The 22,077-nt window shown below is 66.2% G+C and overlaps 13 protein-coding genes across 13 annotated transcripts; 4 read left to right on the forward strand and 9 right to left on the reverse strand.

Annotated features, from left to right (window-relative positions):
- Positions 1-38: 38 nt before the first annotated feature.
- On the reverse strand, positions 39-1,737 carry cct1 (chaperonin-containing T-complex alpha subunit Cct1; the record flags this gene model as incomplete). Its single annotated transcript, XM_060264494.1, has 2 exons — positions 39-1,560; positions 1,583-1,737. 2 exons carry the CDS (start codon positions 1,735-1,737, stop codon positions 39-41), a joined length of 1,677 nt encoding a protein of 558 aa, XP_060120477.1.
- Positions 1,738-1,824: 87 nt separating this feature from the next.
- On the reverse strand, positions 1,825-3,246 carry MJAP1_000527 (uncharacterized protein; the record flags this gene model as incomplete). Its single annotated transcript, XM_060264495.1, has 1 exon — positions 1,825-3,246. The coding sequence occupies one exon, from the start codon at positions 3,244-3,246 to the stop codon at positions 1,825-1,827; it is 1,422 nt and encodes a 473-aa protein (XP_060120478.1).
- A 72-nt stretch (positions 3,247-3,318) lies between these two features.
- On the forward strand, positions 3,319-6,634 carry MJAP1_000528 (non-specific serine/threonine protein kinase; the record flags this gene model as incomplete). Its single annotated transcript, XM_060264496.1, has 2 exons — positions 3,319-6,581; positions 6,616-6,634. The coding sequence occupies 2 exons, from the start codon at positions 3,319-3,321 to the stop codon at positions 6,632-6,634; spliced, it is 3,282 nt and encodes a 1,093-aa protein (XP_060120479.1).
- A 27-nt stretch (positions 6,635-6,661) lies between these two features.
- On the reverse strand, positions 6,662-8,272 carry AFG1_1 (peroxisome-assembly ATPase; the record flags this gene model as incomplete). The annotated part of the gene is made up of 1 exon (XM_060264497.1): positions 6,662-8,272. The coding sequence occupies one exon, from the start codon at positions 8,270-8,272 to the stop codon at positions 6,662-6,664; it is 1,611 nt and encodes a 536-aa protein (XP_060120480.1).
- Positions 8,273-8,980: 708 nt separating this feature from the next.
- On the reverse strand, positions 8,981-9,802 carry MJAP1_000530 (uncharacterized protein; the record flags this gene model as incomplete). The annotated part of the gene is made up of 1 exon (XM_060264498.1): positions 8,981-9,802. The coding sequence occupies one exon, from the start codon at positions 9,800-9,802 to the stop codon at positions 8,981-8,983; it is 822 nt and encodes a 273-aa protein (XP_060120481.1).
- A 25-nt stretch (positions 9,803-9,827) lies between these two features.
- MSS51 (translational activator for mitochondrial COX1) lies at positions 9,828-11,432 on the reverse strand (the record flags this gene model as incomplete). The annotated part of the gene is made up of 1 exon (XM_060264499.1): positions 9,828-11,432. One exon carries the CDS (start codon positions 11,430-11,432, stop codon positions 9,828-9,830), a length of 1,605 nt encoding a protein of 534 aa, XP_060120482.1.
- Positions 11,433-11,475: 43 nt separating this feature from the next.
- On the forward strand, positions 11,476-11,973 carry MJAP1_000532 (uncharacterized protein; the record flags this gene model as incomplete). Its single annotated transcript, XM_060264500.1, has 3 exons — positions 11,476-11,668; positions 11,692-11,865; positions 11,888-11,973. 3 exons carry the CDS (start codon positions 11,476-11,478, stop codon positions 11,971-11,973), a joined length of 453 nt encoding a protein of 150 aa, XP_060120483.1.
- Positions 11,974-11,984: 11 nt separating this feature from the next.
- On the reverse strand, positions 11,985-17,681 carry STT4 (1-phosphatidylinositol 4-kinase; the record flags this gene model as incomplete). The annotated part of the gene is made up of 1 exon (XM_060264501.1): positions 11,985-17,681. One exon carries the CDS (start codon positions 17,679-17,681, stop codon positions 11,985-11,987), a length of 5,697 nt encoding a protein of 1,898 aa, XP_060120484.1.
- Positions 17,682-17,861: 180 nt separating this feature from the next.
- MJAP1_000534 (uncharacterized protein) lies at positions 17,862-18,385 on the reverse strand (the record flags this gene model as incomplete). The annotated part of the gene is made up of 3 exons (XM_060264502.1): positions 17,862-18,025; positions 18,051-18,111; positions 18,134-18,385. The coding sequence occupies 3 exons, from the start codon at positions 18,383-18,385 to the stop codon at positions 17,862-17,864; spliced, it is 477 nt and encodes a 158-aa protein (XP_060120485.1).
- Positions 18,386-18,426: 41 nt separating this feature from the next.
- On the forward strand, positions 18,427-19,452 carry MRPS9 (37S ribosomal protein S9, mitochondrial; the record flags this gene model as incomplete). Its single annotated transcript, XM_060264503.1, has 1 exon — positions 18,427-19,452. The coding sequence occupies one exon, from the start codon at positions 18,427-18,429 to the stop codon at positions 19,450-19,452; it is 1,026 nt and encodes a 341-aa protein (XP_060120486.1).
- A 20-nt stretch (positions 19,453-19,472) lies between these two features.
- On the reverse strand, positions 19,473-20,120 carry MJAP1_000536 (uncharacterized protein; the record flags this gene model as incomplete). The annotated part of the gene is made up of 1 exon (XM_060264504.1): positions 19,473-20,120. One exon carries the CDS (start codon positions 20,118-20,120, stop codon positions 19,473-19,475), a length of 648 nt encoding a protein of 215 aa, XP_060120487.1.
- A 195-nt stretch (positions 20,121-20,315) lies between these two features.
- Positions 20,316-20,647, reverse strand: MJAP1_000537 (uncharacterized protein; the record flags this gene model as incomplete). The annotated part of the gene is made up of 3 exons (XM_060264505.1): positions 20,316-20,369; positions 20,392-20,499; positions 20,522-20,647. The coding sequence occupies 3 exons, from the start codon at positions 20,645-20,647 to the stop codon at positions 20,316-20,318; spliced, it is 288 nt and encodes a 95-aa protein (XP_060120488.1).
- An 81-nt stretch (positions 20,648-20,728) lies between these two features.
- On the forward strand, positions 20,729-22,072 carry HAT1 (histone acetyltransferase; the record flags this gene model as incomplete). Its single annotated transcript, XM_060264506.1, has 1 exon — positions 20,729-22,072. The coding sequence occupies one exon, from the start codon at positions 20,729-20,731 to the stop codon at positions 22,070-22,072; it is 1,344 nt and encodes a 447-aa protein (XP_060120489.1).
- Between the last annotated feature and the right edge of the window lie 5 nt (positions 22,073-22,077).

Below are 22,077 nucleotides of genomic sequence, written 5' to 3' on the forward strand. Positions count from 1 at the left end.
GACGGATCCTATAATCATGTACCTATTTTCTAGGCACCCTACATGTGATCGTGCGGGTCCTCGCGCGGCTGCTCCGGGGGAATCGTGATCGCATCGTCGATACGCAGCAGACTGGTCGCCGCCTCGAGGCTGCTCTTGAGCGAGCGGAGCTTGCTCACCGTCGGCTCCAACACGCCCGCGCGCAGGTTGTCACGCACCGCGCCGTTGAGCAGGTCCAGGCCAAAGAAGCGCAGCGTCTTTTTGGGGTCGTCCACGCCCGCGTTCTGCGCCGCGGTGTGGTAAGCGCGCAGTTTCGCGACGAGGTCCGTGCTGTCCTTGGCCGCGTTCACCGCCAGCGTCTTGGGGACGATGAGCAGCGCCTGCGCAAACTCGGCGATGGCCAGCTGCTCGCGCGAGCCGAGCGTCGTGGCAAAGTTCTCCAGGTAGATATCCAATGCGGTCTCGACGGCGCCGCCACCGGCCACCACCGAGTTGCTCTCGAGCGTGCGCTTGATCACCGACAGGCTATCGTGCAGCGCGCGCTCCATCTCGTCGAGCAGGTAGTCGTTCGCACCACGCAGCACGACCGAGCTCGAGCTGTAGGTCTTGGTGCCGCGCACCATAATCAGCTCGTCGTCGCTGATGCGCTCCTGCACGACCTCGTCCGCGTGGCCGAGGCTCGAGGCGTCAAACGACTCCTCGCCGTCGAGGTTCGCAAAGCTGCTCACAAACTGGCCGCCCGAGGCCTTGGCGATCCGGCGCAGATCCTCCTTGCGGCAACGGCGCACGGCCATCGCGCCCGCCTGCACAAATTCCTTGAGGCAGAGGTCGTCGATGCCCTTGGTCGTCAGGATGACGTTGGCGCCGGTCGCGAGGATCTTGCGCACGCGCTCGAGCACAATCTCGCTCTCGCGCGCGCGGATCTTTTCCAGCTGCTCGGGGTCGTCGATGGTGATGTGCACACCCATGTGCATGCGCTGCTTGACGAGGTTCACGTCGAGGCACGCAATCTTGGCATTGGTGATGCGCGTCTTCATCGCCTGCGAGGCCACGGTGCAGTTCAGTGCGTAGCCCTGGACAAAGAGCGACTCACGCACCGACTTGCCGTGCGCCTTGAGCACGTTGACCGCCTTGACCGGGTACTTGGTCTCGCCGCGGCCGTTGACCGTCTTGACCGCCAGCATCGCATCCACGGCGAGCTGCGCAAAGAAATCGTCGTCGCTGCCAATGACCTTGCTCGACATGCTCGTCTTGGCGACGTTCAGCAGGCTCTCCTTGTTCAGCACATCGACCTTGACTGCGAGCTGGTCCTGGATATACTTGACCGCCTCACGGCACGCCAGGCGGTAGCCCGTGATGATGGTCGTGGGGTGGATCTTGTTCTTCACCAGCTCGTTGGCCCGGCGCAGGAGCTCTGCGGCGAGGACCACGACCGAGGTGGTCCCGTCGCCCACCTCCTTGTCCTGTTGCTGCGCAAGCTCGACGAGGATGCGACCCGCGGGGTGGTCGACCTCGAGCAGCTGCAGAATCGTCGCACCGTCGTTCGAAATCGTCACGTCACCAATGTCGTCGACGAGCATTCTGTGTAAGCCAAGCCACGTACTTGTCCAGGCCGACCGGGCCAAGCGACGTCTTTACAATGTTCGCAATCGACTGCACGGCAAGCACATTCTGGTCACGGATATCCGAGCCCGTCATGCGATTCCCGCCGATGAACAGGCCCGCGTTGCGCGGATTATTTTGGAAAATCTGCGCCATGGCGAGTCGTCGTCTCGAAGCCGGCGGCGACGCGTCGGTGGCACTGAAAATCCCGGCCGAAGTTTTAGTCATCTATGTCTGTGCGCGCTAGCGGCGTGAGCGCTTCGGGCGGCCGTGGGACGTCTCCTCGAGGGGAATCGGCTCCAGGTCGCTGTCCTCGTCCGCGTCCGAGTCCTGGGCGTGGGCGTGGTCTTCGTGGTCATCAAAGAGCTCTTCGTCACTGTCAAGCACATCGTTCGCGACGCCCGCCGCCTGGTCCTCGTACGCAAACTCCTCGTCGTCGTCTTCGGGGATCGGGTCCTCGACGTCTTCATACTCGTCCTCGTCCTCGTCCTCGTCCTCGTCTTCGTCGTCTTCGTCGCCGTCGCCGCCTTGTGCGGCCTTGCGTGCGGCCTTTTCGGCCTTTTTGCGCTCGACGTTCTTGGCCTGCTCGGCCTTGCGCTCGGCCGCGAGGCGCTTCTTGGCCGCAATCGTGCGCGACTGCTCGGCGACCTGCTTGGCGGTCTTGTGCACATAGTCGTGGTAGAGTACTTCGCTGCCGTTGAGCCCCTCTTCGATCTTGACGAGACGCAGCTCCATGCGCGGCCCAATCTCGCGCAGGCGCACCGCACGCTGTGTATTCACGTCGTTGCCACGGCCGACGTATGCTTGCGGCAGCTCGACGGCGTTCTTGGGGTCGGCAATGTCCTCGGCCTCGGACTCGGCCTCGCTCGTATCGGTATCTTCGCCACCCGCCGCGGCGCTGCCGCGCATGACGTACTCGGCAATGTCGGTCGCGTTCGCGAGGTTCACGAGCGCACGTCCATGGCGCTTGTGCTCGCCGCCGTGGCCCGTTACGCTGCCCGACGAGGCGGCCGAGGGCCGCGTCGACCCCTCGATCATGCGGCGCACCGAGCGCGAGACGCCGACCGGGCGCACGGAAATCAAAAAGTGCCGCCAGTCTACCGTCTTGGTCTCTGGGTTGTAGTTCAGCAGGACGATGCGGCGGACTTGCGACAGGCGCATCGAGTGCACATGCAGCGGGGGAAAGAGGTTCTGAAAGACGGTGACGAGCAGCTTGACGTGCTTCTCTTCGCTGCTAAAGTTGTTCAGCACAAGCAGCGGCGGCGTCGTGTACTCGGATCCCGGCGCCATGGGCCGGCGCGACGCACGCAACACGTCGCCGACCAGCGCATACTTGTTCACACGAAAGGTCACAGTCGGGCCCCGCGGGCACCGCATGATGCGCATATTTGTCCCAGCATTCGTCTGGTTAAAGATGAGCATGTGAGAAACGCCGAGCGGGCCCGACATGCTCATAAAGTCGCGCAGGCGGTTCTTTTCGCGCTCTTTCAGGCGCGAGGCGGTGTTCGGCTCCATGGTGCGGCGCACGTCGTGCACGAGCCCAGCGACGCCGCGGCCGACCTTGCCGCCGCGTATCACAAAGCTCTTGGGCGCACGCGTGTCCGTCTGCGAGTTGTTGATCGGACCCTTGAGATGCGTCCTCGTCTTCCGCCGCTTGTTCCCCATCGTGGCCGCTCGGACGGAAATTTTTGTCGGCACGTGACCTACGCGTCTCCACGCGTGTTGTGATTGTGCGCCATGGACGGCAGCGAGGCGCGGCGCGGACTCCAGACGCCGCTGCGTGGTATGTCGACGCCCATGAAGACGCCGATGCGTACGCCGCTGCGTCAGACGATGGATCAGACATCGTCGACGCCCATCACTCCGTTTGACACGATCGAGAAGCAGAAGGAGAATGTACAGCCCCGCGCACGGGGCCGCTCGGCGCATGCGCTGAGCACCACCTTTAGCATGCAGCACAAGGAGCGCCAGGAGCTCCTGCAGCAGCAGCGCAACGAGCACGAGAGTGCCGTAACAAGCGCGGACAATGCCGAGTCGGACGACCCGCTCGAGGCGTGGTGCGCGTACGTGAAGTGGTGCATCGACAACTACCCGTCGGGCAAGTCGTCCGAAAGCGGCGTCGTGCCGCTCCTCGAGCGCGCGACACGCACGTTCAAGGGAAATGAGCAGTATACGAATGACAGCAGGTACCTGCGCCTCTGGATTCTGTACGCTCAGCACACCGACGTGCCCCGCGACGTGTTCCAGTTCCTGCTCGCCAACGAGATCGGGACGCGCCTCGCGGCGCTGTACGAAGAGCTTGCCGTCGTGCTCGAGGGGCAGGGCGTGTACGACGAGGCGGATGCGACCTACAAGATGGGCATCGCACGCCGCGCCACGCCGCTCGACCGCCTCAAGCGGCGGTACAACGAGTACCAAGAGCGCATCATGGCGCTCCCAGAGTCGTCCGCAGGCGACACACCGACCTATGCCAAGGCACTCGCACAAGCTATGGCACGCGCGGGACGCAGCGTGCTCGGCACCAAGACGGGGCGCGGGGAAAGCAAGCCGACGAATGTGCTCGGCGGCCACCAGCCGCTCTCGAGCGCCGCGCGCCCGAATGCACGCACCATGAACGTATACCGCGACGAGAACGGCGACGAGCAGCAGAGCACGCAGACGGGTCACTGGGACGAGCTGGAGAGCGACGCACAGCGCAAGAAGGAAAACAACGACGCACGCCGCTCGCTCAAGCCAATGCACGCCATGACGCCGCGCACACAAGCGCGGGCACTCGAGGTGTTTTGCGATTCGGACGAGGACCAGAGCCCGGAGCGCCGCACGCCGCGCCGCGACGACGTCTTTCGCCGCTCGGGCACGAGCGAGACGGACAAGCTAAAGAAGTCGCCGTTTTTGTACTATGAACAGCAGGAGCTCGCCAAGGCCACAGAGGCGCCCACGCCCAAGGCGGAGCCGTCCAAGCCCAGGGCCGACCCCAAGGTAGCCAAGTCTCACCGCACCAAGCCCCGCCCGGCAGCTAAGCCCACCAACGAGCGGCACATTGCGCCGCTCGCCGAAATGTACCCCGGCGCAGACATTGCCGCGTGCCTCGCTGAAAAGCACCGCCCGATCCGCGCGACACACGAACTGTGCTATGAGGAGCTGCAGGCGCTCCGCCGTGCTCCGCACGTCCTTGGCCGTGCCGATCCTTTTGCTGCGCTCGACGCTCAACAGGGGCGCTGGCTGCCGGAGATCCAGGCACGCCCACGGCCGCCAAGCCCGACGATCGTGACCAAGGCGATGCAGGTCGAGGTGAACGGCATGTTTGGCGGCGATAGCGACAGCGAGGAGGATGCGTCGGACGAATCATCGGACGCGTCGGAAGAGGACGTGCGCCCGATCGTGCGTCACACAAACGACGAGAACGGAGGCGTGCAGCCGACGCCGCAGCGTACGCCGTTTGGCACGCGGCGCACACCGTTTGGCGCGACGCCGCAGCGCACGCCGCTCGGTGCAGCCAAGGCGCCTGCCGCCGTCGCTGCGATCTACCAGGACGAAGACGAGGAGGAGGACGAGGCGCGCGCGGAATTCGAGGGCGCACGCGTGCCGTTCCAGCCGCTCACGCCGATTACGGAGCGCACGGAGCGCACCGAGTTTTCGCGGTACACCGCCGGAACGCCGCGCGACGTCTCGTTTGAGGAGCGTGCGCAGGCCAACGACGAGCAGAACGAGGAATATGCCCGAGGCGACGCTGCGCCTGAAGCCGATGACGCTGCGCCGGAAGCCGGCCTCGACGCTGCTGCCTCCCCCACGGAGCCGACCGGCGGCCTTGCCGCGCCTACGTCGACGCTCCAGCTCCCCAACCCCTGCTCTCCTGCCGACCCCGAGATTGTTGCGACGCTGCTCAACAACCTACGCGTCCCCGTTTCCTCGCGTGTCGGCTACGTGGATCTGCACGACGAGCCATCGACGTACCTTGCCGATCTGCAACGCAAGATCAAGACACATGCGCGCCGCTCGGTGAGTGGCATGCAGGCGTCGAGCGCGGTGTGCAACCTGTCGGTCGCATCGATGGACCTTGCGATCCACCAAAAGATCGGCGAAGGAGGCTACGGCGCCGTGTTCCTCGCGCAGGACGCGAACCAGAGCATCCCCCTCGCCGGCGACGCCGAGGCGCGCTACGACGAAATCGATCTCGACGATGTCGACGAGATCGAGCGCCGCGAGCTTGTTGCGCTCAAGGTCGAGCGCCCCGCGAACCCCTGGGAGTTTTATGTGCTGGACGAGCTGCGTGAGCGTCTGCCCGCGTCGCTGCGTGCGTCGGTGGTCGGCGCGCGTCGGTACGTTGCGTGTGGCGGCGAGTCGATGCTCCTCCTCGAGTACGGCTCGCGCGGCACGCTCCTCGAGCTCGTGAACCAGGCAAGTGCGGCTGGTGTCGCCCCCCCCGCGAGCGCCGGCAGTGCCGGCGGCGTGGAAGAGGTGCTTGCGATGTTCTTTGTGATTGATTTGCTGCGTACCATCGAAGGACTGCACGATGCGCAGATGCTGCACGGCGACCTCAAGATCGACAACTGCATGGTGCGCTCTGCCCCCAGCGACGGCGCGTGGCCGAGTGCGTACGACGCGTCGAATGCCGCGTGGCGTGGCCAAGGCGTGATGCTGATCGACTTTGGGCGTGCGGTTGATCTGCGGTGCTACCCTCCCGAGCAGACCTTTTTGGCGGACTGGCAGCCCGGCGTGCAGGACTGTGTCGAGATGCGCGAGATGCGGCCGTGGACCTACCAAGCAGACTACTATGGCCTGGCGTCGATTGCGTACTGCCTGCTCTTTGGCAAGTACATGGAGACGACTTCGTTTGTGGGCGATGACGGCCGCAAGACGTACAAGATCCAGCAGCCGCTGCGGCGCTACTGGCAGACGGAGCTCTGGACGCGCTTTTTCCACCTGATGCTCAACCCCCGGCACCACGGCGAGCTCCCCGTGACCGGCGCGCTTGCGTCGCTGCGCGAGGAGATGGAAACGTGGCTCGCAGCAAACAGCTTCCGCGCCGGCAAGAACCTCAAAGGCCTGCTGAAAAAGATGGAAATTTGGGCGCTACGACCTAATTAACGCGGCGGGCCGAGGCCATCCAGTAGTTCTGTGTCGCCATCTCGCTCAGGCGCGAGAGGAGGCGGGCGAACGCAAACATCTCTTCCTCACCGCTAAAGATGGACGAGCTGCCGATGTCGTCGGCGGTCATCTTGAGGTCGTCCATCAGGGCGCGCATCTGGTCGCTGGTACCCTTGCTCTTGTCCATAGCGGTCGTACCACTAAAGACCTTCATCAGCTCGACCTCGGACGAGCAGATCAGGCGCGTCTTGCTCTCGTAGGCTGCGTCGACAAACGTGATAAAGCGGCGGGCCAAGTCGCGCATGTCGAGGCTCATCAAGGGAATGTCTTCGATAAAGATGGTGTTGAACTCGCTGCAGAGCGCAATGTAGTCTGCCGCGCTGCGAGGGCGTCCACACAAGTCCATAAACGAGAAGCGCGCCACCTGCTTCGTGCTCTGCGGCACGACCAGCGGGCGGCCCCACACCTTGACCGTGTAGTCCTTGCGGATCTCCTGGCCGTCGGTGAGCGCGGCCCACTGCTTCTCGAACTCGGCCTTGGACTGGGGGTCGTTCTCGAGGTAGTACACCTGATGCCGCTCCTGCTCGACCTTGCGGTAGTCCGTGCCCGAGTTGAGGTCCGTGACGAGGTACTGCGTCTCGAGCAAGTGGATGCACGGCATGAAGCTCGAGCGCTGGATACCGTTCTTGTACAGCTCCGACGGCTGGCGGTTCGACGTCATGACGCTCACCACGCCGTAGCGCATCAGGCCCTCGAGCACGCGGCGGAGGATCATGGCATCGACAATGTCCACCACCTGGAACTCGTCAAAGCACAGGACCTCGGTCTGCTGCGCGATCTCACGCACCACCGGCTCGATCGGGTCAATCTCGCCGCCCTCGTGGGCGTCGGCAGCGGACGGCGGCTTGGGCGGCACGCCGGGCAGCGAGCGCGCCTGCGGCGCGTTCGCCTGGCCGACGATGCCCGATGACCGGTGGTATTTGGACTTGTACGCGTGCGAGCGCTTGTGCACATCGATCATAAACTGGTGGAAGTGCACACGGCGCTTGCGCGTGATGTTCGGAGGGAGCGTGTTGTAGAAGAGGTCCATCAGCATGCTCTTGCCGGTGCCGACGTCGCCGTACAAATAGATGCCTTGCGGCGCGCCTTCGGGGCGCACTGCCTCTGTGCTCACCGCCGGCGCACGGCTAAACGCAGAGGCGAGCTTGCCAAAGACGCTCTGCGAGCGCATCTGCTCCGTGACACCGAGCATCTTGCTCTGCTCCAGCTTGCCCTCTTCCTGCTCGGGCAGCGGCAGGAACGAGAGCAAGGAGCTAAACATGCTCGGCTTCTTTGGCTGCTCCACGAGCCCATCTTCGGGGTCGGGCACCGCGGGCTGCTTGTACGCACGCAGCTCGTTGTGCAGCGTCTGCAGCACGCCGACGATCCGGCGCTGGAACTGGTCGTCCCGCACGGTCCCGCCGTCGACCAGCGCCTGGTAGCCCTGCTCGGGGCTCGTCTCGTGCGTACCAGGCGCAGCGTCCGTGCTCAAATAGGCACGCGGCACGCGCGCCGCACACAGCGCCCGGGGGGCCCAGGCCGAGACCCTTCCGAGACTCCGCATCGTCGTCGGAAACCACGTGGCTTACCGTGCCATGGAGCTGGTGGTGCCCCCGGCCACTGCGAAGCGGCTCGCCGCGCTGCAGGACGAGACGGGTGTGCCGCCGAGCCTGTGCACCACGCTGCAGGATGAGCTCCAGCCCATGATGGACGGCACGAGCGCAGCCGACCTCGGCGAGGGGCCGGCGCGTCTTTCGCGCGCGGCCCTCGTCGCGGTCGGCCGCTGGGCGCAGGCGAGCGGGCGCCCCGCGCTGCGCCTCAGCGAGCTTGTGCGTGGCGCATCGGTGTATATCCCGCCGCGCCCTGTCTACGTGCGGCCCAAGGAGCTCGACGAGTCGCTCGAGCAGATCCAACGCATGCACGCGCAGCGTGACTATGAGCAAATGATGGAGCGTGCGCGGCCTTATACGATCCGCGATACCTACCGCCCCCCCCCCAGCGAGTCGGCGGCGGAGCGCATCGCGTGGCGCGAGTCGCGCGAGCAGATCAGTGCCATTTTTAACGTGTTCCTCAGTGTCGGCGCTGTCTTTACCGCTGCGTGGTGGGCCGCCGGGAATACGCCACCGGTCTGGGTACGTGGTGTGCTTCACACAGAAAGTTTCCATTGCGCTGCTACTGGGCCTTTTGGTCGGCATTGCCGAGGTCGTGCTCTATACACGCCACTGGCGCGCGGTCGATGCGCGTCGGCGCTCGTATGCCAAACGCGCCGCTTCTATACACCAGCAGCAAGCGGACGGCCGGCCGCATCCGCGCCGGCTGCGCGCCGCGCCGCGAGAATGAGGTCCGCGATTTCTTCCACGCCCGTGCCCTGCTTGACGCTTGCAAAGACCGTAGGACCATTGTCACGCATCTTGTCCGCATCACGACGCATCACCTCGAGGGACGCGCCGACGTGCTCCGCGAGGTCGATCTTGTTCACGACGAGCAGGTCGCTCTGCGAGATGCCGGGGCCGCCCTTGCGGGGCACCTTGTCGCCGCCCGACACGTCGATGACGTATACGTGAAAGTCGGCGAGCTCGACGCTGAACGCGGCCGCCAGGTTGTCGCCGCCGCTCTCGACAAAGAGGAGCTGCGTGTCGTACTCAGCCTGGAGCTGCTCGAGCACCTCCATGTTCGCCGAGATATCCTCGCGGATCGCCGCGTGGGGGCATCCACCGGTCTCGACGGCGCGGATGCGGTTCGCGTCCTGGAGCGCGGCGTTGCGCACGAGGAACTCTTGGTCCTCGCGCGTAAAGATGTCGTTCGTCACCACGCCGAGGTTGTACTTGTCGCGCAGCGTGCGACACAGCGCGAGGAGCAGCGCCGTCTTGCCCGAGCCGACCGGGCCGCCGATGCCGACGGTGAACGCACGCTCGTTCCAGTTGCGGTGCGCATAGTTCGGCAGGTCGCGCTCGCCAAACTTGCCGGGGTGCTCCATAATCTCGTGCGTGTGGCCGTGCTCGTTCGCTGCGTGGCTATGGCTGTGGCCGCCGTGGTCGTGCGCGTGCGCGTCGGCGCCGACGCCGGCCGCCTTGGTGAACGGGACCGTGCTCATGGAGGAACGGTTTTAGTAAGCTATGCTAGTCCCACTGGGGACCGAGAATGTCGTAGCGCTTGCCGCGCACGGCCCACAGGCCCCAGTTGGCCTTGACGGCGATACGCGTATCAAAGTCAGCGATCGCCCACTGCTGGCTCGCGAATGCGTTCTCGCCGGGGGTCAGCAGCCAGTCAAACTCGCCGCTCACGCCGTCGACCGACTCAAAGGCGAGCACGTCGCGCTCCACATCCGCCGGCGAGAAGCCGGAGATAAACAGGGGGCAGCGCGTCGAGAGGATCTGGCCGAGGGCCTGCGCCCACTCGCGCTGCGCCTGGACTACCGGCGCGGCCTGCAGCGAGGTAAAGGCGCCTTGCTGGGGGCGCATCGCAACGACCGCCGGCTCGGGCTCGGCGGCCGGGACGTCGCCACCGGCGGGGTTCTTGGCGACTTCGCTGGGGCGGAAGCCCGTCTGCGGCTTGGTCGGCTCCTCGCCCTCGACCGGCGCGTTAGTCGCAAAGTAGGTCTCGCGCGCGGCGGCCATGCGGCGCTCGTCGTCGCGCTCCTCGGCGCGCAGCCGCGCCTGCTCTTCCACCGCAATCTGGCTGGGGAAGCCAAAGCCGGGCGAGAAGGCGAAAAAGACATCGGTGTAGGGGTCAAACGGCTCAAAGAGGCGGTGCACCTGCTCGTACGTCGACTGGATCACGGTGATCGTGAGGTTCGGCGCGACGGCGATGCTGCGCGAGGGGAAGGGGTAATTGGTCGCGCGCTCCTTGTACCCCGGCGAGTTCCACGGGCCGGGCACGTTCTTGGCAGGCAGAGCCGCCTCGGGGCCGACCATGATGATGTGCACCGGCACCTTGGCAAAGACGTAGGAAATCTGGCGCCAGACGTCGGGCGGCAGCGTCGCCTCGGCACGCGCACCCACCACAAAGATGCGCACCGGGTCCAGGTTCGGGCGCGCACCGAGCTCGGGGTGCAGCGTCGTGCGCAGCGGCGCAAGCGAGCGCATACCCTCGTGCGTGAGGCGCGACGAGCGGCGCGTGTACGGCGAGTGCTGGTGCAGCGCTGCGACGACCGTCATGGGGAAAGTGAGCAGCTTGGAGACGTGGCGCTTGCTGCGCTCCGAGTTGATGGAAGGGAAGTTGCGCGTGTAAAACATCTGGTCCCACCCGGAGAAATTCACGACCTCGTCGGCGGGCTGCTCGGCGGGCAGCTCAAACTCGGCCATGCGGCGGCCACTGCGGAGGTCGTGCTCGTCCTCGTTGGCCTCGCGGAGGCGTGCAACGTACTGTGCGTGCTCCGTGTCCTCCGCCCACTCTTTCTCGGAAAAGTGCGTCGGCCAACCGCAGTCGGGGCACTCAAAGTCGACGAGCTTGCGCACGCCGTACTTGGACATGCTCACCGGGCACGGCGCCATCGTGCGTATCCGGTCGCCACGCGCGCGCATCGCGGGAATCGGCGACTCGGACAGTTTGTGGAAGAGGTTGTCCTGGTCGAGCAGCGGCGGCCGCGACGCCTCCTGCCGCGCATTCGGCATGCGGCGCTTAAAGAGGCCAAAGAGCGTACGGCTATGAGCGACACTCGGCACGCCCCGCACCGCCGGGCGGCGGGCGGCCAGCAGCGGCGACGCAAACACCACGCTCCGCATGAGAGTCAGAGAAAGCCCGGTTCTTCGCTGACTAAGCACGACCATGGAGGCGGCCGCGGCGCTACGCAAGGCGCGGATCGACGCGCTGCGGAGTCTGCGCCGCGCAGAAGAGACGCGCGACACGAGTGCGATTGAAGAGAACGCATTTGGGCGGGCGGTCAAGGAGTCGTACCGCGCGAGCGAGCCGCCGGCAGACTTTACGCCGGGGCCCACGGTGCTCAGCACCTTGGAACAGGGTACGTTGCTTTGCTGACCCCAGACATTGCGGGCCTACAGGAACGCGTCATTGCAGAGGACGAGGCGGCACAGAACGAGCAGCTGGACCTTGCGGCGATCGCTCCAAAGCGGCCCAACTGGGACCTGCGCCGCGACTATGACAAGCACAATGCACGCCTCGAGCGGAAAACCAAGGCGGCGATCCGCGCACTGATCGGTACGTGCATCTTCTAACGCAGTGCAACGCCTGCATGGCGGCAAAAGTAACGAGGCAGAAGCCACCGCGCGACTGGTCGCCGAGGCGGAGCCGGAGGACGACGAATAGTGTACGATAGTCTACTTGCGGTAGGGAATGTGGTTCTGCTTCTCCTGGATCAGGTCGTAGAACACCGCACGACGGTTGCCGTACGCGTCCTTGACGAGCCACTGCGCGTGCTTCGCCGCCTCGCGCTCGCTCAGGTTCGGCTTGAAGCGGTCGCGCAGGCGGTCAAAGGTCGGCGAGCCCTTGAAACTGGGCAGGTCCGTGCCGAGCATCAGCGCGCAGGTCGTGACGATCTCCTCGGTGAACGGACGGCAGGCAAGGTACGCCTTGACAACCAGCTGCTCAAACATACGGAAGCCGGGCGAGTCGGGGCCGCCCATCACCGCGACCATCTCCATCGAAAGCTTGAACGAGTAGGGCTCGAAGCGCATGCCACCCGGACCAATGTCAAAGAGGAAACCAAAGTCGATGTGCACGAGGTGGCCCTCACCATCGATCATAATATTACCATTGTGGCGGTCGCGGATCTGGAGGATGTGGCACACGACCGAGTACGCGGCCATCGACTGGATAAAGTTGAGGCGCGCGCGCTGGAACGTCACCGTGTCCTCGGCGCCGAAGCGCGTCCGGAAGAAGTCGGGCAGGTCGTTGATCTTTGCGCGGCCCATCTCGTCACGCGACGTGGCGTTCGGCACGACGTCAATCACACCACAGCCCGGCGCAGTGGCCGTGACGCGGTAGGGGTCGAGGTACACGTCGAGGCCGATCGACATAAAGATGTTCTTGAACTGCGCAATGACCTGTAGGGCCAGCACGTCCTGACGACAGTCGTCACCGACCTTGAAGATGGCACTCTGCCACACGTCGTGGTACTGCTCCTCCTGCTGGCTCTGCTCCTCCTCGTCGGCAATGCCGAGGGGGCGGCGCACCAGGAACGTCGCCATGAACGGAGCCTTGGCGTGACTCTGCAGAGGACGGCCGCTCTTGCGGTCCAGGCCGACCACCACACCATCGGGGTTCGACGGGAGGTAGACACCCGGCTCGAGCTGGATCTTGGCCATTTCCTCGTCGATCTTGGCCTTCTTCTCGGGCTTGCTCTTCTTGATGTACGGCTTGAGCTTGCCCGAGATCGACGTGACCTCGTTGAAAAAGGCAAACTCCTTCTGGTAGAACTCCTGCGCGGGGCCCGACAGCTGCGCGACAATCTTGTCGACCATCGTGTCGAGCGTCGGCTTGAGAGGGTCCTCGACCTCGGCATTGTCGTCCTTGTACTTGTTTGCATTCATGTTCCAGATGATCTGGTGGCAGAACAGCTGCGAGATAAGCGACGTCTTCAGAATGAACTGGGCCACGTAGCCGTACTTGTCCTCGCGCAGCGCCTGCACCACCTGCGGCACGTAGAAAAAGACGAGCTCGATAGGGTGCTGCTCGAGCACACGCATCGCGTACTGCAGCACCAACGGATGGCCACCGACGCCGGGCTGCAGCAGATCAATCGCCGCAACGGGCATCACTGGCGCCCAGAAGTGCAGCCACTTGAGGTTCGTGCCCTGCTTCTCGGCCAGCGTCACCTTGTCGGCAATCAGGCCACGCAGCGCGCCGGGGCTGTCGACCGCACGGTGGGGCGCGGCACGCACCAGCCGGCCGAGCTCCGCAGCAAGCTCCTTCGAGTGGCAGCGCTCGACGAGCTGCACGGCAACGCGCGCATCGACGCGCCACGCGGCGTGCAGCGTCTCGACCGTCGCAACGACCGGGCGCGCAGTCGACTCCTTCGTGGGGTGCAGCCACACGTCCAGGCGCGCCTCTTCGTTCTGCAGGAGCGTGTGCAGCAGCTGGAGCAGCGTCTGCACGTGGCGCACGGCCTGGGCGAGCGTGCACGACGGCGTGAGCGGCTGCGCAGAGTGCACGGTCGGCGTGGCGGACTCGGCGACGGTCGCGGGTGTGACGAGCGAGTCGGCACGCAGCGTCGCGGTGCGCAGCGCCTCTTGAACGTCGCGCAGGTACTGCAGCTCGCCCGAGGCGCGCTTGAGGTTTCCGCCGTACGTCCACTCGGCACGCATCGCGAACCAGGCGAGGGCGAGGCGCGCGACGCCATCGCGCAGGCGCACCTCTACGAGCGCGTCGAGGTAGCTGTATGACAACACACGCAGGCCAAAGAGCACGAGTGCGAGGTGCGTCGAGCGCATCAGGGGATGCGTGCTGAGCAGCGGCGCGGCGTCGGCGATGCGCTGCACGAGCATCGAGAGGATCGTCACGAGCGCCGCGTTGCTGCAGCGCGACGCCTGGAGGCGGTCGGTAAGCAGCTGCAGCACGAGCGTGTGGCCGGAAAAGAGCTTGTCGGCGGTGCGCGCCTCGAGCGTGATCTCGGCACGGTTAAAGGCCGACATGTCGGTCTTGCGCAGGAGCGCATCGCGCGCGACGAGCTCCGTGGAGTAGATACCCTGGCGCATGTGGATCGTGCGCTCCCAGCCGGCGGCAATCGCCGTGACGACCGCCGTCTCGGCCTCGGGGCGCTCCGCCATGACCCACGACCACGCCTGCGTCGCGAGCGCGAGCGTCTCTTTGGTGCAGATCGCCATCGGGAGCGCGACCATGTAGTGCACGAGCTCAAACTCGAGCGACACGCTGTGCAGGATCGAGGCCGCAGCGCGGTACACATTGTTGCGCACCAGCTCAAAGGGAATCTCGGCGCGGCGCTCGGCCGCCTCGAGGAGCGACGCAAGCTCCGTGGCGAGGTTCGAAAACTGGCCCGAGGCCGTCACCTCGCCCGCGTACGTGCTCTGCGCCGCGAGGTCGCGCGTCAGCAGGCCCGACGCGTCGTGGCGTACCGGCGAGAGCGCCGCGGGGTCCTGCGGCGGGAGGCCACGCGCAAAGTCCATCGCGACCGTCTTGCCGAGGCCATCCGTGCCGAGCGCCGAGGTGTCGACGTAGCGCAGGTAGCGCAGCAGCACGTGGCTCAGCTCCTGCGGCATCTCGGACTGGACGCGCGTCAGGACGCTGCGCACGCGCGCGTACATGCCGACCAAGATCTGCTTGCGGTCCGTGTACGAGTCGGTGAGCTCGAGCGTGACGTCGGCGAGCTGCGAGTGGAAGACGTACTTGGGCAGGAACGCATCCTCGACCTCCCCGTCGCAGCTCTGTGCGAGGAGCGTGAGCAGCTCGAGCATCGTCACCACCACGTCCGTGCGGCCAAACAGCTCGGGGAAGGCGGCGACGAGGCGCTCCACGTAGCGGTGCGCGCCGTCGCGCACACCGGGCGCACGGTGGCAGCAGCCGACCAGAATGTTGCGCAGCTCCTCAAAGAGGTAGGTGCCCATCGCGTGCTCCTCGGCGCACTGCGCCGTGTGCACCAGGAATGCAGAAAAGACGCGCTCGGCGACCGTGCGTAGCGGCGCAGCGAGCGATGAGGTGGCGAGGCCGTGGTGCGCAAAGTAGAGCAGCATCGGCGACGGCCGCCCGGCCGCCGCGCGGCGCCACTCGACCTCGAGCACGGACTGGAGGAAAGCGAGGCGAGCGGCGCTCAGCTTGCCTTCCAGCAGGCGCGCGCCGAGCGTCGGGAGGATGGCGCGGCGCAGCGTGTCTACCGACACGCCCATGCCGTCCTGCTTGAGGATCGAGTTGTACTCGACGTCCTCCTCGACATAGTTCACGACCGAGTTGGGGACGAGCATCGGCGTCTTGAGCGCAATCACCGTCAGAGGGTCGTTGCGGGGCATCGGCGCAGTGAGGGGCGTCGACGCGCCGCTCACCGCAATCACCGTCCAGAGGTTGCGGAAGAGGTACACCTGCTCCGTGCTCGGCGCCCACTGGGGGTTGATGTCGCGGTGCGCGAGCAGCGCAGCGAGCGCAGGAAGCGTGCCGCGCACCAGCGCCGCGTCGCGCTGGCTCCCGGCGTCAATGACGAGTGCCAGCAGCTCGTTCAGGTACAGGTTCTTGCGGAAAGCGCCCTGCTCCTGCACCGCCGTGTCCGCCTCTGCGCCACGGCGCTCGGCCTCTTGCGTGAGGCCGCGTGCAAGGAGCTCTTGCGCGGTGTTCACCGCACCGAGACGCGGCGCATCGCGGTGCTTGAGCGCGGCGCGCGCGGCGTCCGACAGGTAGTTCATCACATTGACAAAGCTCGACGTCGGCGCCGCAAGCGCAAGCGGCACGAGGTGCGTCAGCGGCGAGGTCTGCGCAAGCGAGGAGGGGCCCTGCAGGCGCTGCAGCAGCAGCGAGATGGCCAGCACCGTGTACTGCACGTTGCCGAGCGCCTTTGCGAGCGACGTAATCACCGCGACGGTGCTTCCGACGACGATCCCTTGCTCGACCGCCGCAGGGCGCACGCCGCGCACGTTGCGCTGGGGCACGGTGCGCTCGGTGCGCTCCGCGTCGCGCGCGAGGTTGTTGAGCAGCGCGTAGGTCGACGACGATGCCGCCTCGTCGCCTTCCAGGCGCACGCACACCGCGAGGCTGCGGCCGGCGGTGTCGAGGAGCGGCGAGCCGCTCGCGAGGTCCGCCTCGAGGATCGGCAGGGGGAGCTGCACAAAGCGGCGCACCATCGGCACGAGCGACGGCACGAGCGCGGGACGCACATGCGCAACGACCGCCACGCTCTCGAGCGCGGCACGCTGCAGCACAGCGTCGTCCAGCACCGCCTCGTCGCCCAGCAGCGACGCGAGCGTTCCCGGGACAAACGAGCCGATGGCCGTGCCGTCGAACGCAGCGACGACGAGCACCGTGACCTTGAGCGCGGTGCTCAGCAGCTCACGCGCGTACAGTTCGACCTGCAGACGGGGCGTCGCGGCCGTGAGCTGGCTCACGGTCTGTGCGGTGCGCTCGTACAGGTCCTGTGCGACATGCGCGACGCTCGTCTCGGCGCCGGTGCGCGTCGCGGGCGGCGCGCGCTGCAGCTGCTCCCACGCCGGGGCGTACGGCGAGCGGGACTGCGTCAGGGCCTGCGCCAGGAGCGAGGCAGTGGCACTCAGGGCGCACCATGCGACAAAGCGGCCCGACAGCGGGACGCCGAGACTCGCGTAGTGCTGCAGCACCATCTCGGCGTAGCTCGAGCGTGCGTCGGCAGGCGGCGCGGGGCCCGCGCCGGCGGCTGCGAGCTGCGCGGCGGCCTCCTGCTGCTCGGGCAGGCAGACGAGCAGCGCGTCCATGCGGGGAATCTGGCTGCTGCTGGCGACGTCGACGAGCACTTCGACGAGAGGCGTGTAGGACGCCTTGTCCCATGCGAACGGCACGTCCTGCAGCGCACGCGCAAGGCCGTGCAGCTGCGGCACCGAGTTCAGTGCGAGGGTCTGCGTCGAGGCCTGGCCCGAGAGCACCGTCTTGGCGAGGGCGCTCGTGTACGACGAGAGCGTGGAGAGCGCCCGAGAGCGGCGCGACGGCAGGCCAGTAGCGATCTTGAGCAGCGCTTCGACGAGCGTGTACGCAAGCTCGTCGGGGACAGGCCACTGCTCGGGGACCTGCATGCCCTCCTCGAAGCGCGTCGACGGCAGGCGCGACGCGAGGTGCTCGAGCTCGCCGAGCACGTCCTCTAGGTAGGTCGCCGCCTGCGCAGGGACTTCCACGCCGCCGACCGCGTCGGCGGTCGCAGCAGCGAAGCGTGCCTGCGCGAGGTAGCTACGGACACTCGAGGTGGTCAGCTGCTCGCCGCTCGTCGTCGCGGCGCCGCGCAGCACGGAAAAGTCTTCAGTCTGCAACGTACCCGCGGCGGCCTCCTGCGCGAGGTTCGCCGCGAGGTCGTTCAGGATCAGCGTATGCGTCGGCTGGTCCAGAAAGTCCATGCTGGTCGGTGGGGAACGCGGCGCCCGTGCCACGTGGCTGCACAGGCCAAGCTGGGGTACGAGTGCCGTGCGACACGGTGCGGTGCGGTGCGTGCGGGTCGGCGCCGTGTTGCCCCACTCACGGCATCGAGCAGCGGCTGCGCACGCGCTACATAGACATGGTATAGTGCTATCGCTACATTACTTCTCGCCACGGAGGGCCATTTCACAGACGCGGCGCAAGCCCACTTCGAGTGCCTGCAGTGCGCGTGCGTCTTCCGGGGCCATCTGCACGGCGCCCGACGCGAGCAGTGCGTCGGGCAAATCCAGCGAGAGAAAGACTTGCGGAATACCGAGCTTGGCGGCTGCGTCAGTCGCGCGCCCACGTACCGATCCGCTGTGCCATGGCGACCGATGTATTGGCCCTGTATAGTGCTGTGCCGGTCGTGGCCTGCGTCAGCCATGCAACCTACCCTCACGTTACCGCTCCCCCCGCGGTTCATCGCGACGCCCCAGTCGTCCGCGAGGCGTGCAGGGACGTGCGTCGACTCGTCGCGTCCCGCGGCCTGCATCGCCGCGCGCACTTCCTCGTCGTCCTCGTCGCCCAGCGAGCGCGGCGCTGCGCCTGCCCACACCATGAGCGAGTGATCGAGCACGGTGCACTGCACCGCAAACGCGCGGTGCTGTGCGTGCGGCACACGCACCACGTAGGCCGCCGTCTTCATGGTCGCTCACGTGACGTGGAAGAAACGTCCGCCCTGCGACGATGCTTGGGACACTGCGTGTCGCTGCTGCGCGGCAAGCGCTGCGGTTCGGTGCGCGTTTGATGCACACGACTGCTGTGCCCCGCGCACAGTACCTTGCACCTCCCCCCCCCACGCCAGACCGTGTGAAGCCCGCGTCGCCGGCGTACTTTACCACGAAGCCGTCGTACATCGACACGCTCCAGATGCTTGACCAGCTTACGCGCGAAGTGAAGCGCGAGCTCGAGCAGGCGTACATCCTCCCTCTGAACTCGAAGCCCCCGCCGATCCCCCAAGGCCCCACGAATATCTGGGTATCGCGCGAGGCGCTGCACAGCAAGCTCGGCATTGCGCTGCGTGCGTCGCAGTACCGCAGCGTCATCTCGCGGCTGACGCTCCTGCTGCGATACCGCGCGCTGGTGCTCGAGCACTTTGCGAGCAGCGGCAGTGCATCGTTTGCCGAGCGCAGCTCTGCGCAGCAGAAGCAGCTCGCTGCGCAGGTCGAAGAGGTATTTGCCGCCTTTATGAGCTCGCACGGCAAGGCGCAGGACAGCCACGAGAAGGGCGAGGCTGCGCCGCGCACCTCGACGCGTGGCTTTATCGACAACGAGGGCCGCGCCTATGCGCGCGGCCGCCGGAAGGAGAGCAGCGCGCGCGTGTGGCTCGTGCCGGCCAAGGACGCCGACGCGTCCCTCGGCTCGGTCCTGGTGAACAGCGTGCCGCTGAGCCAGTACTTTACGCGCACCGACCACCGCGAGCAGGTGGTGTGGCCGCTGAAGCTCGCGGGCGTTCTCGGCCAGTACAACATCTTTGCGATTGCGCGCGGCGGTGGCCACACCGGCCAGGCGGGCGCCGTGGCGCACGGCATTGCGAATGCGCTCCTCGCGCAGCTTGCGAGCGTGCCTGGCGAGGCGGCCGCGGCGACGCACGCCGAGGTCAAGCAGCTCCTCGCCAAGGACGGGATCCTGCACCGCGACCCCCGCATGGTCGAGCGCAAAAAGCCGGGCCTGGCCAAGGCACGCAAGGCCTTCACCTGGGTCAAGCGTTAAGTGTAGTTCTATAGACTGCATTACAGCATTCTCCGTTTCTTGGGGCGGACGCCGCCGACCTTGATCGGCGTTTTGTCGGTCATGACCTTGACGAGGTTGCGCACCTGCTCGCCCTCGGACGCCATCATCGCGCGGAAGACGGCCTCGCGGCCCTGGCCGAAGCCGTTCCAGAGCACCTCGATCGAGTTGATGCGCCAGCGCGCCTGGTTTTCGGCGATGCGCGAAAAGACGCGCAGCGCAGAGCGGTAGCCGGCCTCATAGCCGGAGCGGCCCGCCTTTTTGAAGCCGACCGTGCCGCCGCTCGCGTTCGCCAGCGGCTCGCCAGTGGGCGTCGTGAGAGTGACAATGGTATTGTTCCGCGTGGACTGGACGTGCATGCGGTGGGGCGCGTTCGCCTCGCGCGACTTGGGCGGGGGCGCCACCGGCTCGCTCGCAGGCTGCTCGGCAGTAAAGCCGGGCATGGAGAACTCGACGGCAGACTCGAGCGAGACACGCTCGGCGCCGTCCGCAGCCGCTTCTTGGCCCTCGGCGGGCTTCTCAGGAGCGGCCGCCGGAGCGCTCGGCGCCTCGGGCGTGGCCTGGGCGTACCCACGCACCGGCGCTATAGACGCGCGGGGCACACGCGCCATGCGCGCGGCCGCACGCAGCGCGGGGGACAGTCGCAGCATCGTGGTGGAAGGGCGAAGAATTCAAAGCGAAAATCACGGCCTCGGAGGCCGCGCTATGTGGAGAATTACAAGGCCTACGGGGCGGCGTCCGGCGCACTGTAGCGGAGCGCTGCACAGCCGTAGCACGTCGCTGGGGACAGCGCGCTGGCTGCCAAGGCGAGCACGCAGGGACCCACACCTCCTTGGGTATACACATCAGTCGACCGTCACGCCGCGCTCGCGCAAAAAGTCCTTGGCGACCTTGATATCCTGTGTGAGCAAAATCACGTACGAGAAGCAGCTCGTCGTGCGCCTTTGGCACGTTATTAAAGTGGTAGAGGCCCCATCCGACCTTGAAGAGGAGAAAGGAGCCGGTGCTCACCAGGACCCACCACGGGATCTGCATAAGTAGGGCGACGTACCGTCGGCAGAATCTCGACCGCGACCGATTTCGAGAGCAGCGGCACAGGCAGGATGCCGAACAAAAAGACCAGGTAGACCAACGTCAACGCGGCCGAGATCAAGGCAAAGTTTGTCGCGCGCGTCATGATCGTAGCGAACGGACGGCGCCGTCGCACGGGTCGCTCGCTCCCTTCGGCCGAGAGATTCACGCGACGCGACGCGACACCATGACGTCCAAGTGGACCAGCAACGCGAACGAGGCGACGTGCCTGCGCCTCGCGGGTGCGCCATCGCCCGCGGACGGTGTATTTCACCCCGAGTTTACCTATCCGATTTTTGGCGACGCCGAGACGATCTACGGCTACTCGGACCTGCACATTCACCTCACCTTTGCTTCCGGCAGCCTCACGCCCGCGCTGGACGTGACGTACGCCGCGCGGAACACGACGACCGCAGCCAAGATCGACGACGTGAATGCGACGCTTGCCGAGTTCCTGCCCGAGGACCAGCTCGTGTCGCCTGACGAGGTCAAGAAGATCGCCGAGGACGAGGCGCGTGGGGGCGCGCGCGCCTTTACGCCGCTCGGCGAGCGCGTGCACAGCTACACGCGCGAGGCGAGTGCCAAAGGCAAGGGGCGCTCGTCGTTTGGCTCGCTGTTTAGCGCGCGTGCGCGTCCGAGCACCGCGCCCAAGCGCGAGTTTCACATCTACAAGGCCACCTGGGACACGCCCGGCTTCCGCGACTGGCACGCGCGTGTGCAAATCTTTACCCTCTTTTTCATCGAAGGCGCATCGTACATCCAGGACGACGAGCAAAACTGGGAATTTTATACCATCTTTGAGCGCGTCCAAGGCGCAGAGGGCGACGCGTACCACTTTGTCGGCTATACCTCGCTATACCGCTTCTGGTGCTGGCCCGGCAAGACGCGCCTGCGCCTCTCCCAGTTCCTCATTCTCCCGCCGTACCAGAAGCAGAAGCACGGTGCGGAGCTCTACGATACCGTATACGCGCACATGCTCAACGACACGTCGGTGTGCGAGCTGACGATCGAGGACCCCTCGGAGGCGTTTGACGGCCTGCGCGACGCGTGTGACTTGCGGCGGGTGACCAGCGCGGACGGCGCGCTGGCGCGTGCGGTCGCCGAAAAGCGCCTCGACGCGCCGATCGACCGCACTTGGAGCGAAGAGACGCGCGGGGCGTACAAGATGGCGCCGCGGCAGTGGGCGCGCATGCTCGAGATGCTTGCGCTGCTGCACCTCGACGCGTCGGATGCCGCGCAGCTGCGCGCGTACCGCCTGCAGGTCAAGGCGCGCCTCTTTCGTGTGAACCGCGAAATTTTGATGCAGATTCCGAGGGTGCAGCGCCTCGAGAAGCTGCACGAGACCTTTGAGTCGGTCATGGACGAGTACGCGGAAATCACCGGCGTCGATCTCCCGGACGCGCTCCTCGAGGCGCCGGAGCCGAGCGAAGAGGTCATCGACCTGCCGCCGCTCCTCAAGCGCGCAGCGTCGGCCGTCATCGCACACGGCGACGAGCCCGCCGAGTCGCGCAAGGCGCCACGTGTGCAGTAGTATAC

This window comes from Malassezia japonica, chromosome 1 (assembly GCF_029542785.1).
Source record: "Malassezia japonica chromosome 1, complete sequence".
NCBI lineage: Eukaryota > Fungi > Basidiomycota > Malasseziomycetes > Malasseziales > Malasseziaceae > Malassezia > Malassezia japonica.